Source organism: Eptesicus fuscus, chromosome 4 (genome assembly GCF_027574615.1).
Source record: "Eptesicus fuscus isolate TK198812 chromosome 4, DD_ASM_mEF_20220401, whole genome shotgun sequence".
Lineage (NCBI taxonomy): Eukaryota > Metazoa > Chordata > Mammalia > Chiroptera > Vespertilionidae > Eptesicus > Eptesicus fuscus.
Genome location: NC_072476.1, coordinates 8,666,028 through 8,681,705, shown reverse-complemented (window position 1 = coordinate 8,681,705; position 15,678 = coordinate 8,666,028). Strand labels below are relative to the sequence as shown.

Below are 15,678 nucleotides of genomic sequence, written 5' to 3'. Positions count from 1 at the left end.
GGTGCCCAATGAGTGTTTGTTGAATGAGTGGACCCAGTCTTAGGGGTCCCTCCTTCTTCCACTCCTCCCTCCTTCAACCTCAGGCTCTAAATCCATCCCCGCCCCCCCCCCCCCACACACACACCTCATTTACTCACTCAACCAATACTTCTTGGGCCATGGTCACTTCTATACAACCAGCCTGTCACAGATATTTGGGATCTGGCAGGCCTGAGTTTGAATCCTCCGCCTCTACTACTTGGTTAAATTTCTTCGTCTGTCTAAACCTCCGTTTCTTTCTCTGTAAACCGGAGGTAATGATAGTACTATTAAAGTGTTGTTTACGAAGGTTAAGCAGGACAACAGACACATGGCATCTTCAGCCCAGCACCCAGCTAATGGGAGACAGCATCAGCTAACGGCTGAGCTCAAGCCAGGCTGCCACTGCGGCTCCCTGCACTGGGCCTGATCCCCATTCTCTCCCAGTGCTTTCCTACGAAGCCCCTGCTTCAGTTACGGAAGGAACCCACTTAGAAATGAGGACACTGAGGCCCACAGAAGGGTAGGTGTTACCCCCCCCCCCCCCCAGGTGTGCGTGTGAATGCCTATCGGTGTCTGCACGGCTGCAGTCACCAGGGAAAGAGGCTGGGGACCCAGGAGACCTGCTTTCTCAGTGGCCGGTTCCCAGAGCCGCCTCACTGGGCTGTGGCTTCCTGTTTGCCTAGGGCAAACCCCAGGGGACCCCCATCTGTCAGGGCCCCCACTTCCCTTTGGTGGCTGGCAGGGGGAAGAGTGGGCATTGGGGAATGAAGAGGGTGAGGAGGCAGGACTTTTGTTGTTTTTTATGGCTTTTTTGTGTGTGTTTTTTTGCCTTTCATTCAACAGAACCTCTCTAATCCTGCCATTAGCTTCCCAGCTGCCTCAGGGGCAAAGTCTTGCTAGAGCACAACAGTCCTCTGCTTAGAACCGTGCAGTGGCTTCTCTCGACCTAAAAAACACTCGGAATCATGCCCCCAAAGGACTGAGCGAGGCTGCCCCACCTCCACTCCCCCCACCTCCACTCCCCCCACCTGCACTCCCCCCACCTGCACTCCCCCCACCTCCACTCCCCCCACCTCCACTCCCCCCCACCTCCACTCCCCCCCACCTCCACCCCCCCACCTCCACTCCCCCCACCTCCACTCCTCCCCCACCTCCACTCCCCCACCTCCACTCCCCCCACCTCCACTCCCCCCCACCTCCACTCCCCCCCACCTCCACTCCCCCCACCTCCACTCCCCCCACCTCCACTCCCCCCACCTCCACTCCCCCCACCTCCACTCCCCCCACCTCCACTCCCCCCACCTCCACTCCCCCTACCTCCACTCCCCCCACCTCCACTCCCCCACCTCCCCTTCCCCCCCACCTCCACTCCCCCCACCTCCACTCCCCCACCTCCACTCCCCCCACCTCCACTCCCCCCACCTCCACTTCTACCCCACCTTCACTTCCCCCACCTCCACTCCCCCCCACCTCCACTCCCCCCACCTCCACTCCCCCCCACCAACTCCCCCCCACCTCCACTCCCCCCCACCTCCACTCCCCCCACCTCCACTTCTACCCCACCTCCACTCCCCCCACCTCCACTCCCCCCACCTCCACTTCTACCCCACCTCCACTCCTCCCACCTCCCCTTCCCCCCCACCTCCACTCCCCCCACCTCCCCTTCCCCCCCACCTCCACCCTCTGCCCCTCTGAACAGCTCCTTCCCATCATTCAGTCTCAGTTTAAGTGTGGCTTTCTCTGAGAGGCTGTCCCTGACCCTGTTTGTTTCCTTCCCAGCATTTACCCCCATCCCAAAGTATGCTTGTTAGTCTTCTCACGGGCCTCCTGCCCCGGCATGCCCCCTCTTCCACATCAGGGATCTTTACTGTCTTGTTCACTGACATCCAGAAGGTGTTTGGTAAGTGTTGTTGTATAAAGGAAGGAAGTTAGGAAGAGTGAAAAAAAACTCCCTTTTCTCTTCCCGCCATGCACGGTTACCAACGCGTCATCTTCTAGCCTAGCTATTTCCAGAACCAACTTTCTCCCCTTTTTGGACCCTTCCTTCCCAATAGAACCATTTCAATGGCCTTCTTTTGTGTGTGTGTGTGGGGGGGGGGGGGTCCTCTGTCTTCTATCTCTTTGCTTCCCACCTACGCGCCATGGAGAGAGCTTCCTTCGTCTTAGTCATGTGCTTCCCCTGCTCAATGGACTTCAGGGACTCCAAGGGCCTCAGGATAAACCCCCAGCCTGATAGTTGACTGGAGCTTTATTTATAGTCATCATTTCACCCCGTCCCAAGAAACCGTGCCACACACACACACACACACACACACACACACACACACACGGAGTCCTGAGGACAAGAAGCTGCTGAGGGCAGTGAGCTGTTGGGGATTTATAAGCCAGGCATTGACCTGGCCAGGTTTGCACTTTCTAAAAACACCCCCTGGCTGCAGTGCGGAGGGGAATTGGAGGGAGACCAGAGAGATCCATAAGGAGAGTGTTCATTCATTGATTCCCCGGATGTTTACTTCTCAGGCACTGTGCTAGGTGCTGGGGAAAGAGCCGGGACAAGAAAGACAAGGTTCCTGATCTCCTGGAGCTTTGATTCAAGTTTTGGGGCCACAGAAGGGTAGAGGGGCAGGTAATAAACAAGTTAACCAATAAATAATTTCAGGTGGTGAGAAGTCTCTAGTGCGATCCAATGGTGGACAGGTGATTGGGGATGGCTATTTTGGATGGGGTGGTCAGGGAAGGCCTCGCTGAGGAGGTGACTTTTGAGCTGAGACCTTGCAGTTTAAAGCTTGGTGTTCCAGTAAGGTCATGTTCAGTTTTGTTAGAAACTGTCATACTGAGTGGCTATACCATTTTACATTCCCATCAGGAATATGTGAGGAATTCCGTCTCTCTACTTCCCAGCACGTGGTATTCTCACTCTCCTGTTTTAGCCATCCCGGGAGGTGTGTAGTGATATCTACTTGTGGTTTAGTTTGCGTTTCCCTAATGGCTAATAATGTTGAACATCTTTCCATGTGCAAATATGCCATCTGTGACATCAGCGAAATGTCCATTCCCGTCCTTTGCCCATTTTCAAATTGGACTGAACTAGACTGTAAGCAGGGATGTGACATGATGTGTTTCACAGATGGCTCTAGTTGCTTTGAGAATGACTCAAGGAGCTTCAAGGCCACACGGGGGTGCAATTAGGAGGCATTCTGGAAGTTCAGGAGAGAGGTGATTGCGACTGGGGCTGGGTTTTAGACCTGGAGATGAAGAAAAAGGGACACATTCTGCAACTCAGTCCTTCGGAGGTAGAGTTTACAGGACTTCCAGGCCCCTGGAGAGTGCTTTACAGAGGGAGAAACGGGTTGAGAGAAGGGGGATCAAAGCTCTGGACCTAAGTTTGAGTTTCTTGTTACCATCCAAGGGGGGATGTCACAGATGAGAGCTTGACGGGGCCACGGCAGAGGGAGGAGAGGAGGGGTTTGAGAGGCACTGGACGGGGAGGGGGTATTAGCAGGAAGCGGTGAAAGGCTGAATATCAGAGTGGGGTGGGGACCTTCAGCGCCAGACTTAAACGACTGACTGACGACGCGGGGACTCGGGCGCCCAGAAAAGTGGAGCCGACCCAGCCCTGCCCCGAGGGACGCCCACGAGGGCGGGGGTGCAGGAGGCCTGGCCACAATCGCTGTAACGTGAGCCAGGCCCCAGCGGAAGGGCGGCAGGGGCCCCGCCAGGAGCCGGCTCCGGGCTCGGGAGGCCGCGAGAGCTTCGCCCACCCTCGGCTGAGGCCGGCGGGCACCTCCGAGGAGGTGTAATTTGAACAGAGCTTCCAAGGTCACACGGAGACACTAGGGAGCTTTTGGTGAAAAAACTTGGGGTTTTGAAGAACTAGTGTCCTCGAAGAGCGCTCCCCAGGAAGGAAGGCGAAGAGGGGCGGGGCCTGGCACCGCGGCCAGGCGTCCCCACGGATCTCTCCGGCCGACGCTCGGCAATTCCTCCCCCACCTCCAGCCTCAGCCTCCAGCAGGGCTGATCCGGAAACAGCCGAGCGGATCCGGAAACAGCCGAGAGGACCCGGAAGCGGTGAGCTCGGTCACCTGGGAGTGCGGGATCCCGCCGTTTGCGCGGAGGCAATGGCGGCAGCGGCGCCGGCGGCCGCGGGCGAGGATGGCGGGCGACGGCGGCCGGGGACCGGTACGTGAGGACGTGTCGGTGCATGCGAGGGGCGGGAAGCCGGAGGCGGGGCCGAGCTCAGCAGCCGGCGGGTGGGGGTTGGTGAGGGGGGGGGGGAAGACTGGAGAAAGGGGCGGGGTCTGTAAACACCGGCGGGTGGGCGTGGCCTGGCGATTCCCGGGGAAGGACCAGCTGGGAGGTGGGGCCCCGTGAGGAGATGTGGGCGGGGCCAGGTGGGCAAGGGGCGGGGACGTCGGAAGGGCGGGGTCACGTCAGAGGAAAGAGGATTGGGTGAACCGTGGATTGGGAAGAGGCGGGACTATACCAGTCGAATTAGGTGAGAAGAAGGCGGGGCCAGGTGAGCGTGGCGGGTCTGGGGCAGGGGCGGGGACCGTGGTTGCGGTAGTACCAGGTTGGTGGACTTTGGGGTTTGGTGGCCTGGGTTATTGGGGGTTCTGGAGTGATGGGAAGAGAGGCTGATTCTTGTTCCCCACAGTGCTTGATCCCCAGCCCCAGGAGGGCGCCAAGGCCGAGGCTGAGTCAGGGGAACTCTGCCGACTTCGAGCCGAGCTGGCAGGCGCCCTGGCAGAAATGGAGACCATGAAGGCTGTGGCCGAGGTGAGCGAGAGCACGAAGGCCGAGGCTGTGGCTGCGGTGCAGCGGCAGTGCCAGGAGGAGGTTGCTTCCCTGCAGGCCATCCTGAAAGGTGAGTCAGGGTCTCTTCGCAGACTCTCCATCAGCGCCATAGAGGGGAGTGCATGACCAGAAGAGGGTCAAGGGGTCCCTCTATGGGGGGGGGGGGGTAAGTTAGCAGGGCAGCCTAGCCCAGGACAGGCCTATGGGCCATAGGAAGGGGCACCCTTGTCTAATTTGCACAGTGGCACTGCCTGTGCTGGCAGCAGCTGTCAGTTCCAGCTAAGTGTAGCTCTGACCTCTACCTGTTCCCTTGCCCCCTGTCATTTCTTGTCCCTCACTGATCATCCCTGAAGATGAGCAACTTCTCAATTCCCTGAAGCTCCTTCATTTGAGCTTCTGGGCTCCTGACTCAGCGTTGGGCCCTGTCTCTTTGGAGTCCAACCCTCTGGTTTCTGGTTTCCTCCCTTCCCCGCGCACCCTTACATCCGCACCTGCCCCTACCACACACATACGTGCATTGACTTCCCTGTATGTACTTGGGATGCAGCACCATCCATTGCCCCAGATCCCGTAGCTTCTTTTTCTGTTTCCCCCTCCTCCTCTAGTCAGAGGCCAGTCTCTGAAATAGCTTCCAGTCCTGTCCCCCACTCTGCTCCCACAGCCAAGCTCTGGACAACTCCCCTGGACTGTTACCCCAGCCTTCTCACAGGTCTCTTTCTATAACCTGGCCTTGACATTGGCTTTCAGAGTACACTTTCTTTTTTTAACTATATTTTTATTGATTATATTGATTTCAGGGAGGAAGGGAGAGAGAGATAGAAGCATCAATGATGAGAGAGAATCATTGAGTGGCTGCCTCCTGCACGCCTCCCACTGGGGATTGAGCCCACAACCTGAGCATGTGCCCTGATTGGGAATCAAACCGTGACCTCCTGCTTCATAGGTCAATGCTCAACCACTGAGCCACTCCAGTTGGGTCAGAGTACACTTTTTTTTTTAATATATATTTTATTGATTTTTAACAGAGAGGAAGGGAGAGGGATAGAGAGTTAGAAACATCGATGAGAGAGAAACATCGATCAGCTGCCTCCTGCACACCTCCTACTGGGGATGTGCCTGCAATCAAGGTACATGCCCTTGACTGGAATCGAACCTGGGACCCTTCAGTCCGCAGGCTGACGCTCTATCCACTGAGCCAAACCGGTCAGGGCCAGAGTACACTTTCTAAGATTCCCACCCCACCATGTCACTTGCTTTTCCAACAGCTGCTCCACCTCCAGACTTCTGGGGCTGTATTTCCCACATCTCAGGCGTCCACATACTACCTCTGCAACGTGGTTGTCTCCTTGTATGACTTGCCCTGTTATCTGCTTACTATTTGTTCTTTAAATAGGTCCACTTTTTTTAAAAAAGTACATACATTTAATTTATTAATCCTCACCCAAGGATATTTTTCCATTGTTTTTTATTTTATTTTATTTATTTATTTTTAGGAAGCTTTTTTTCTTTTAAGATTCTTTTTTTTTAACTTTTTTTTTTTTTATGGATTTCAGAGAGGAAGGGAGAGGGAGAGAGAGATAGAAACATCAATGATGAAGAGAATCATTGATCAGCTGCCTCCTGCACACCCTCTACTGGGGATCGAGCCCGCAACCCGGATATGTGCCCTTTACCGGGATCGAACCCAGGACCCTTCAATCCACAGGCTGACACTCTATCCACTGAGCCAAACCAGCTCGGGCTCCATTGATTTCTACAGAGAGTGGAAGGCATTGGGAGAGACAGAAAGAGAGAGAAACATTGATGTGAGAGAGACACATTGATTGGTTGTTTCCTGCATGTGCCCCAACCAGGGCTGGGGATCTAACCTGCAACTGAGTTACATGCCCTTGACCGGAATTGAACCTGGGACTCTTCATTCCACAGGCTGATGCTCTATCCACTGAGCCAAACAGGCTAGGGCTTACATACATTTATTTTAAAGGAAACTTTCTGTCCCTATAAGAAAAACTATTCTAAATCATCATCATAATGACAGTGATAATAATGCAAACATCTATTGAACATACCATAACAACAACGTTTATAATAATGGCTAACACATATATGCCAGGTTCTGAGCTAAGTGCTTTATGAATATTTTACCTTTATAGCAATTTCTATGAAGTAGGAACTATTACCTATCTCCATTTTACAAAGAAGCGCTGAGGCCCAGGGCGGTTAGATAACTTACCCAAGGTTATGCAGCTAGAAAGCTACAGATCTGAACCCAGGTGGTCTGGCAGCAAAACCTTTTTTTTTTTTTTTCCAAGAGGATATATTATAAATTTATTCTTTTTTTATTCTTTACTAGAAGCCCGTTGCACGAAGATTCGTGCAATAGACCTTTATTCACCTGGCTGCCTGCACCAGTTTTCCGCCAGCACTGGGGACCCAGGCCTTGGCTCTGGCCACCGCCTTCCGCCTTCTTTCAGGGTTGGGGCTTGGCCCCCGCCAGCAACGATGCCAGCAGCGATGGGAGCAGCGGGAGGCCCTGGCGCCTCCCGCCGGCCCTGGTTCCCTCAGCTGGCCCCGGTTCCCTCAGCCGCTCAGTAATGGGGGGTGGGGCAGCGTGTGGGGGCCGCCATCTTTACTGGGTTAATTTGCATAGCGCCCTAATTGGCTGTGGGCATGGTGAAGGTAGGTCAATTAGCATATTATTGTTTTATTAGGTAGGATGATTTTAGAGAGAGGAAGGGAGAGGGAGAGAGAGAGAGAGAGAGAAACCAATGATGAGAGAGAATCATCAATTGGCTGCCTCCTACACAACCCCCCTGGGAGTGTGACCCAACCAGGAATTGAACTGTGACCTGGTTCATGGGTTGATGCTCAACCACTGAGCAACATTGGCCAGGTTCAGGATATATTACAAATTTTTGTAAGCAATAACTTAGTTCACACCATGCAATAAAAATTACATTAATAAAAGTAAGTAAATAAAAGTACATTAGCTCTAACTGGTTTGGCTCAGTGGATAGAGTGTTGGCCTGCGGACTGAAGGGTCCCAGGTTCGATTCCGGTCAAGGACATGTACCTTGGTTGCGGGCACATCGCCAGTGGGAGGTGTGCAGGAGGCAGCTGATCGATGTTTCTCTCTCATCGATGTTTCTAACTCTCTGTCCCTCTCCCTTTCTCTCTGTAAAAATCAATAAAATAATATTTTAAAAAGTACATTAATCAAAATAAACAAGCTTTTGTAGGTTCTAAACTGAAGGATGTTCTTTTTTCCGCTGCAGAATCCTTAAAACCTGAGGCACTTAAAATATGTTAGCCTTTCGCCCTAGCTGGTTTGGATAGAGCGTTGGCCTACGGACTGAAGGGTCCTGGGTTCGATTCTGGTCAAGGGCACGTGCCTGGGTTGCCGGCTTGATCCCCAGTAGGGGGCATGCAGGAGGCAGCCAATCAATGATTCTCTTTCTCCCTTCCTCTCTGAAATCAATAAAATTACATTTTTAAAAATATTTGTTAGTCTTTCTACTGAGATGTGAATTATACACAATGACGAAAAAGGTTAACAGACCAGTTGTCTATTATGGATCATTCCAGCTTTGTTCAACAGTGACTGGAACTCTTCTCATACTCTCATTCGTTCTCCTGAGAAAGTTGTGCTACCTGATTATTGGCTGAACTTTGGATTTGGCAGAATATTTACTTCTAATGTTAGTATACACTAAAATAAGTGTGAAAATAACAGGTAAAAATATTATGTTAGATAATTGATTTTTGTTGGTGTATGTTGATACCTATCTGTATAAGCCGTTACTGGTCTAAATGTGGGCCAGGTATCATATCCTCAGCATCATGTGTAACACCCAGCAGATGTCATCTTCGATCCTTCAGCATTCCAGTGGGGGAGTCATTAGTGTCCCCATTTCGCAGCTGAGGACACGGATGCGGAGAGGCTAACACTGTCCAGGGCCATCTCTCCACAGGCCCACCGTCTTAGTGTCGTCACCGTGGTAAACTGCCTCGCCCAGTGCATTCGTGCTGGGGAGCCCCGCGCACTGACCCTCCTCTCCTCCGCCTTCCTGCCCTGCCAGACTCCATCAGCAGCTATGAAGCCCAGATCACTTCTCTGAAGCAGGAGCGGCAGCAGCAGCAGCAGGACTGCGAGGAGAAGGAGCGGGAGCTGGGCCGCCTGAAGCAGCTGCTGTCCCGGGCTCACCCCCTGGACTCCTTGGAGAAGCAGATGGAAAAGGTTGGGTTTGGGATAGCCTCCCCCTGACCCCACGGGTGGCCGTGGGACAGAGGGGTGCTGGTGTGCCGCTCCCAGATCATGGGGAGCAGGGCACCCAGTCATCATTCTAGGTGTCGCAGACGCTAGTTCCACACTTAGCAGGGTCTTGGCCTGCCGCTTACTGGCGGCTTTGCTATGTTCACTTACCTCCAACGTGAAGGACAGTCATGTAGGGAAAGGGAGCTGACCCTTAAGGAGACCTCTGCAGCACTAGGCACTCTGATAACTGCTGGACAGATTCAGGCTCCCTCGGCTTTCCCCTGAAAACTAGGTCCATTGGTCCATTTAACAGATGAGTAAGATAAGGCCTAGAGAAGTTCAATAATTCTCCCCAGGTTTTGCACACAGAAAGGAGATTTGGGACTTAAAAATCTAAGCCATCTGGTTGTAAAGTTTTTGTTCTGAAAATAGCATATCACTTCCTTTAATGTTGTTTTCGTTATGAATAATAGTAGGAAGCACATATTACCAAATTCTTCATCTTTCAAAGCAGGTTCACATCGTTACCTCACTTGATCCTCACAGCAGCCCTGTGAGGTAGGTACTTAGCTCATTTTATGCATGAGGAAACCGAGGCTCAGGGAGGTCGAGTCAGTCGCCCGGTTAGACAGACAGAGGTCAAAACAGGAGCCCAAGAAAGGAAGGTGTCTAACCCACACCTTCCCAGCAGAGGCTGCGGCTTGCCTGCGGGTGTTCCTCCAGGAGAGTTACCCAGGGTGGGGAAGGAGAGGGCTCTGCTGACGGAGAGCCACCTGGGACGTGGGAGGGGCTGCAGGCCTGGCGTCAGGCAGTTCCAGTCCTGGCCCAGCTCCTGCACGTGGCCATGGTCAGTCCACAGCCTGGGATCTGCAGAGTGTGGATTCCAAGGCTTCAGATGGGATCCAGAGTGTTTTGTTTGGGCCACACAGGCTTACCCTGCCTGTTGCCATGGTTCACGTGAGATTTGGAGGGTTAGACTGAGCTTGTTGTTGTTTCTTTTTTATTATTGTTTTTATTGATTTTTTTTTTTTTTTTTTTTTTTTTAGAGAGAGACATCAGTGTGACAGAGAAACATCCATCGGTTGCCTTCCACACACACCCTGACTGGGGATCAGGTCCGCAGCCCGAGCATGTGCCCCGATTAGGAATCGAACCTGAGACCCTTTGGTCCATGGGCCGATGCTGTCACCACTGACTCGCACGCCAGCCAGGCAGCAGGGCCGTTCTCGCTGACCTAGCACTCGTGGGAGATGAAATGGCGGTGACGTGGTTAGGGTTGGCTGTCCTAGGACAGAGGGGCCGGGCTTCATCCTCCCCGAGCTGCTGTGCTCAGCAGGACCCCAACTTGAAAAGAGACCAAAAAGGAATAGCCATACGGTGGTGACTGGAGTGTGAGGGCATCTTGGTTAGGATGAGGTTTGGACACCCGAGTCAGCAGCGACTTAAATGAGATAGATGTTTATTTTCTCAAGGTCCAGAGGTAGGCGTTTCCAGGGCTGAAATGGCAGCTCAGCTCTTAGGGAAGCTGTAGAGCTGCTGTTCTCCAGAGCGACTGAGATCTTGCTCCCCAGTGTATGTCATCAGTTTGGCTCACATAAACTCTTACAAGAATTTTTTAAAAAGTCATTAGGAACTCGGGCTCCTTCTGTGTTGCTGTGTAGCCATAGGTCGCTTACTGCCTCATGTCCAAGATGCCTGCTTGAGTGCCAGCCCTGTCCACATTCTAGCCAGCGAGGAGGAGGGGGTGGGGAACGCACACCCTCCCTTTAAGGAGTTGCCCTGAAGTTGCACATGGCACCTGCCTCCATCTCCTTAGCTGAAACTTAGTCATGTGGCCATGCTTAGTTACAGGAGAGCTGAGAACTGTGGATGTGTTCTAGAATATAGGCTCTGTGCCCAAATTAAATGTTAGTTTCTGTGATAAAAGGAAACTGGATATTGGGGAGGAAATATGGTGAGCAGGTGGGAAGATAGTTGTGACTGTGGCCCCTTTACCTGCCACGTGCCCTGGGGCAGGTCTGAGCGCCAGACCCTCTGTGATCTCAGATGGGGGTGGACAGGGCTTTCTTGGGAGGATTAGAGGGGCTGATGTACTTGGAAAGAAAGCTCTGAACAGACCCGAGGGGTCCTGCAGTTGGGAGGGCGACTGTCGCTGCCCAACTCCCTCCCCCGCCCCCCCTTCCTTCAGGCCCATGAGGACTCGGAGAAGCTGCGAGAGATCGTGCTGCCCATGGAGCAGGAGATAGAGGAGCTGAAGGCAAAGCTGCTGAGGGCGGAGGAGCTGATTCAAGAGATCCAGGTGAGGGGAGGCCAGGGGGCACTGAGGGAAGAGGGGCGTTGCAGGACCCTGTCCCCCAGCCTCTCCCCTGACCCCCTTCCCTAGGGACGTCCCCGGCACCCCCCTTCCCTGCATGGCTCCACGGAGTTGCTGCCTCTCTCCCGGGACCTGTCTCCCCCGCTGGAGCCTCTCGAGGAGCTGAGCGGAGATGGGGGTGCAGCGGCCGAGGCCTTCGCCCACAACTGTGATGACAGCGCCTCCATCTCCTCCTTCTCCCTCGGCGGCGGGCCCGGCAGCAGCACCTCCCTGCCCCGCGGCCGCCAGGGCCTGAGCCCCGAGCAGGAAGAGACGGCCTCTCTGGTGTCCACGGGCACCCTGGTCCCTGAGGGCATCTACCTGCCCCCTCCTGGTTACCAACTTGTCCCAGACACCCAGTGGGAGCAGTTGCAGATGGAGGTGAGTGGAGTGGTAGGGTGCCTGTCTGCCCGCATGCGTCCGCCTCTCCTTGCACCAGTACTTACTGAGCACCTACTGGGCCCAGGCTGAGCCAGAGCTGGGGATCCACAGTGAGGAGAAAACTCCCTCCCTCCTGGCGCTTCCACCAAGTGAGGGAGCCAGGCCACACATGCACGTGGACACATGAGGTGGTCAGTGTCCCCGGGTGAGGCCCAGGACAAAGGGCAGGCCATGCAGTGCTGGAGACTAACCTGGATGGTGACAGAAAGCACTCCTCGAAGAGTGGGGGCAGAAGGCACTGAAGTTCACAGGCCCTGAGGATGGATAGACCATGGTGTGTCTGAGGCCCAGGAAGGCCTCCGAGAGGGAGAAGAGAGAGGAGATCAGAAAGGAAGGCAGGCCCAGGAGGTCAGCCTCGGTGCACGGAGTGTTTCAGACAAGGAGCAGTGGGAGTGCCTGCTCTGCTTTAGGCTTCAGCAGACCACTTGGGCCTCAGTGTAGGAATGGGCTGTAGTGGGGGGAGGGCAACAGGAGAGGCGGGCTGGCCAGTTGGAGGTGCTTGACATAGTTTTGTGTGTGTGTGTGTTTTTTTTATTGATTTCAGAGGAAGGGAGAGGGAGAGATAGAAACATCAGTGAGAGAGAATCATTGATCGGCTGCCTCCTGCATGATCCCTCCTGGGGATTGAGCCCGCAACCCTGGCATGTGACCTTGACGGGAATTGAACCTGGGGACCCTTCAGTCCGCAGGCCAATGCTCTGTCCACTGAGCCAAGCTAGGGCCTTGACCTAGTTTAGAAGAAGGTTGTGACTGGGACCAGGAGATGGCAGCAGAGATAAGGAGAAGTGGATGTGGAATCTACTTTGGAGGCAGATTGGCAGGGCCTGCTGGTGGGTTGGACTTGGGAGTGGAAAAAAGAGAAGAGTCAGCATCAATTCCTGGGCTTTGGGCTTGAGCAACTGTGAGGATAATGGCACCACCTACTGAGATGCCAAAAAGGCGGAGGGTGGGGGTGGCGGGGGTGCGGCATAAAAGGCATGGTGAGGGGAGGCCTCCCTGGAGGTTGAGACTGAGGACGGGTCTGTGGCAGGGGCGGCAGCTGCAAAAGGACCTGGAGAGCATCAGCCGTGAGCGGGATGAGCTGCAAGAGGGCCTGAGGCGAAGCAATGAGGACTGTGCCAAGCAGGTGGGTCCGGCCTCTGCTCCAGCCCAGCAGGGCCTCTGGCTGCATGCCTCCTCCTGGGCCCCAACCTCACCCTTGCCCCCTGCCACCCACAGATGCAGGTGCTCCTGGCGCAGGTCCAGAACTCAGAGCAGCTGCTGCAGACCCTGCAGGGGACCGTGAGCCAGGCTCAGGAGCGGGTTCAGCTGCAGATGGTGAGGGCTTGGGCGCTGGGGCAGGAGGGAGGGGAGTGTGATGGGAATTGGTTGAGGGGGCACATGGAAGCTTGAGGCACCTGTCCTGCGCGGGCTGCACCTGGAGTTGGGGCCGGGAGGGTGAAAGGGTTTCCGGGGCACCTGGCACCGTGGCCCGAGCAGGGGCCTGTGTGCAGAGAGCCCACGGCACGCGTGCTGCGGAACCTTGAGCTGATCCCACAGGCTGGGAGCCTCAGCCTTGCCGCCGTGAAATGGAGACAGTGGGCCCAGCTTAGAGTCATGAGGAGTAAAAGCAGGGATCGAGAGGCCAGATACTTCCCAGACCAGACGAGAGCTGCAGGCGATTGAACTGGGCCAGGTGCGAGGCAGGAAGGAGCAACCTGGGAGCCGAGAGATGGTGCGCAGGGCCGGCTTCCCTGGACTCCGCCACGTGGGAATTCGGGCTCAGTACTGCCAGGTGTTCTGTTTGTCAAGAGAAGCCAGAAATCTAGATATTTGTGTGTCCTCTGCCGGTTTTTAGACTTAGCAACTAATTTAAAGTAAAAAAACCGACAACCAACATGGACCAAATAAAGCAGCCGACATGGTTGGTGGCTGCCACTGTGTGACCCGCAAGTCACTGAGAAGGGTGAAGGAAGAGGGTCAGGGTTTGTCCTCCCAGGGGCTGGAGACGCTTGTCCCCTCAGCGCGCACTAACTCCGTCCCCAGGCAGAGCTGGCCTCCTCCCACAAGTGCCTGCGCCACGAGGTAAAGCGGCTGACCGAGGAAAACCAAGGGCTCCGGGCCGAGCAGCCACTGCCTTCAGCCCCCCGGGTCCTGGAGCAGGAGGGCCAGGAGGAGTCAATGCCCAGCTCAGTGCCGGTAAGGGGGGTGCAGGCACCGGGAGCCTGGGGTTCACCCTGGGGGCACTTCCTCCCTGTGGGACTGGGGGACAGATCCAGGCTGCTGTGCTCTCACGGCGTCACCTTGGCCGACTCACTTGACTTATCTAAGGCTGTTTCCCCACCTGAAAATGGGACCACGCCCCCTCGCCAGCATGGGCATGAAGAGAAAATGAGCTCACAGAATGCTTGATGTAAAAGCAGTAATTTGGTTTATTTTTAAGGGACACGAGATCCACAAAGTTGAATTCATCACAGTCTTTGGTTCATAACAAGCTGTCATCATCGGTCTGTGCATGGTCTTCGTTGATATTATTAATTTGTTAAAAACATGAAGGTCGCCCTGGCCGGGTGGGTCAGTGGCTCGAAGCATCGCCCCATTCACCAGAAAAGGTTGTGGGTTTGACTCCTGGTCAGGACACATACCCAGGTGGCGGGTTCCATCCCCAATCGGGGTGCATAAGGGAGGCAACAAGTTGATGTTTCTCTTTCACGTCAGTGTTTCTCTAAAAATCAATGAAACGTCTTCGGGTGAGGATTTTAACAGAAAGTGACGGTCATCGGCAGCCCTTGCCCATCCTGAAAATACACCTGGTATCTCCTCACGGGGACCCTTCCTGCTTGGCTCTGCTCCCTCCTTCCTGAATTGGACCACCCCCTGCTCTGTTTTGGTGCCATTTTTATATGCACATGCCTCCCTAAGCAGTGGAGTGCTGAGCAGTTGGTTGTTGCTGAGCGTTAGGAAAGGGTATCTTGCTCAGGGTAATCCGGACCTTGGCACCATTCCTCATGGGCCTCTGCCGGGGCGTGTGCTTGCTGTGAAACACTCACTGCTGGGTCATGTGCTGTCTCCTCGCCCCATGACGGGCTGTCCCCCCTTTTAACAGGTTCCTCCCTTCCTCCCCTCCCCACACTCCCTGTGCGGCTGGTGACCCCTGCTGCCACACCCAGCAGGTGCTTTGCCCTTCCAGGAGCTGAAGCAGCTGGTGCTCCGCATGGGGCAGGAGGCCAGGGCCCACCAGCGGGCCCGGGAGCACGAGGCCGAACGCCTTCGCATTGAGATCGTGACGCTGCGGGAGGCGCTGGAGGAAGAGACGGCGGCCAGGGCCAGCCTGGAGGGGCAGCTGAGGGTGCAGCGGGAGGAGACAGGTGAGTGGAGAGATGAGCTCCCTCACTCCTGCTCTCGGGGGGTTGGCCTCCCCACAGGGGACCACCTGGGTGCCAGGAGGGGAGAGAGATGGTGCGAGAACAAGCCTTGACCTCTCTCTCTCTTTCCTTCCCACACAGAGGTGTTAGAGGGTGAGTATGGCTGGAGCCGGCGGGCTGGGGCTGGTGGAGGAGGAGAGCGTGGGCCTGACGGCTCGTCCCTGCCTGACTTCCTAGCCTCCCTGTGCAGCCTCAGGACAGAGATGGAGCGGATCCATCAGGAACAGAGCAAGGTGAGGCAGAGTAAGGCCAGGCAGGATGATGGGCAGGGGTGGCAGAGTGGGAGAGACCCTAACCAGCCCCTCTGCCCTCTGTCTGCCTCAGGAAGCCTCGGGGCAGCCACCAGGGTCAGGCCCCACAGAAGAGGTCAGTCGGGGCTGGTGTAGAGGGACCCTCCAGTGGGCCACCCCT

General features: G+C 55.1%; 1 protein-coding gene across 2 annotated transcripts in view; it reads left to right on the top strand.

The window, feature by feature from the left end:
* The first annotated feature begins 3,707 nt into the window (after nucleotides 1-3,707).
* The window catches only part of RABEP2 (rabaptin, RAB GTPase binding effector protein 2), a 13,090-nt gene continuing 1,119 nt past the window's right edge, over nucleotides 3,708-15,678 (top strand). The window contains exons 1-12 of one of the 2 annotated variants that reach the window (XM_054714543.1): nucleotides 3,708-4,199; nucleotides 4,675-4,884; nucleotides 8,894-9,051; nucleotides 11,258-11,368; nucleotides 11,453-11,803; nucleotides 12,894-12,989; nucleotides 13,082-13,180; nucleotides 13,889-14,041; nucleotides 15,033-15,210; nucleotides 15,349-15,360; nucleotides 15,445-15,500; nucleotides 15,592-15,633. In XM_054714543.1, coding sequence (XP_054570518.1) covers nucleotides 4,139-4,199; nucleotides 4,675-4,884; nucleotides 8,894-9,051; nucleotides 11,258-11,368; nucleotides 11,453-11,803; nucleotides 12,894-12,989; nucleotides 13,082-13,180; nucleotides 13,889-14,041; nucleotides 15,033-15,210; nucleotides 15,349-15,360; nucleotides 15,445-15,500; nucleotides 15,592-15,633 — 1,527 coding nt within the window. In that variant the 5' untranslated portion in view covers nucleotides 3,708-4,138. The remainder of the gene's footprint in view (nucleotides 4,200-4,674; nucleotides 4,885-8,893; nucleotides 9,052-11,257; nucleotides 11,369-11,452; nucleotides 11,804-12,893; nucleotides 12,990-13,081; nucleotides 13,181-13,888; nucleotides 14,042-15,032; nucleotides 15,211-15,348; nucleotides 15,361-15,444; nucleotides 15,501-15,591; nucleotides 15,634-15,678) is intronic. The other variant, XM_054714544.1, reaches the window with a different exon arrangement.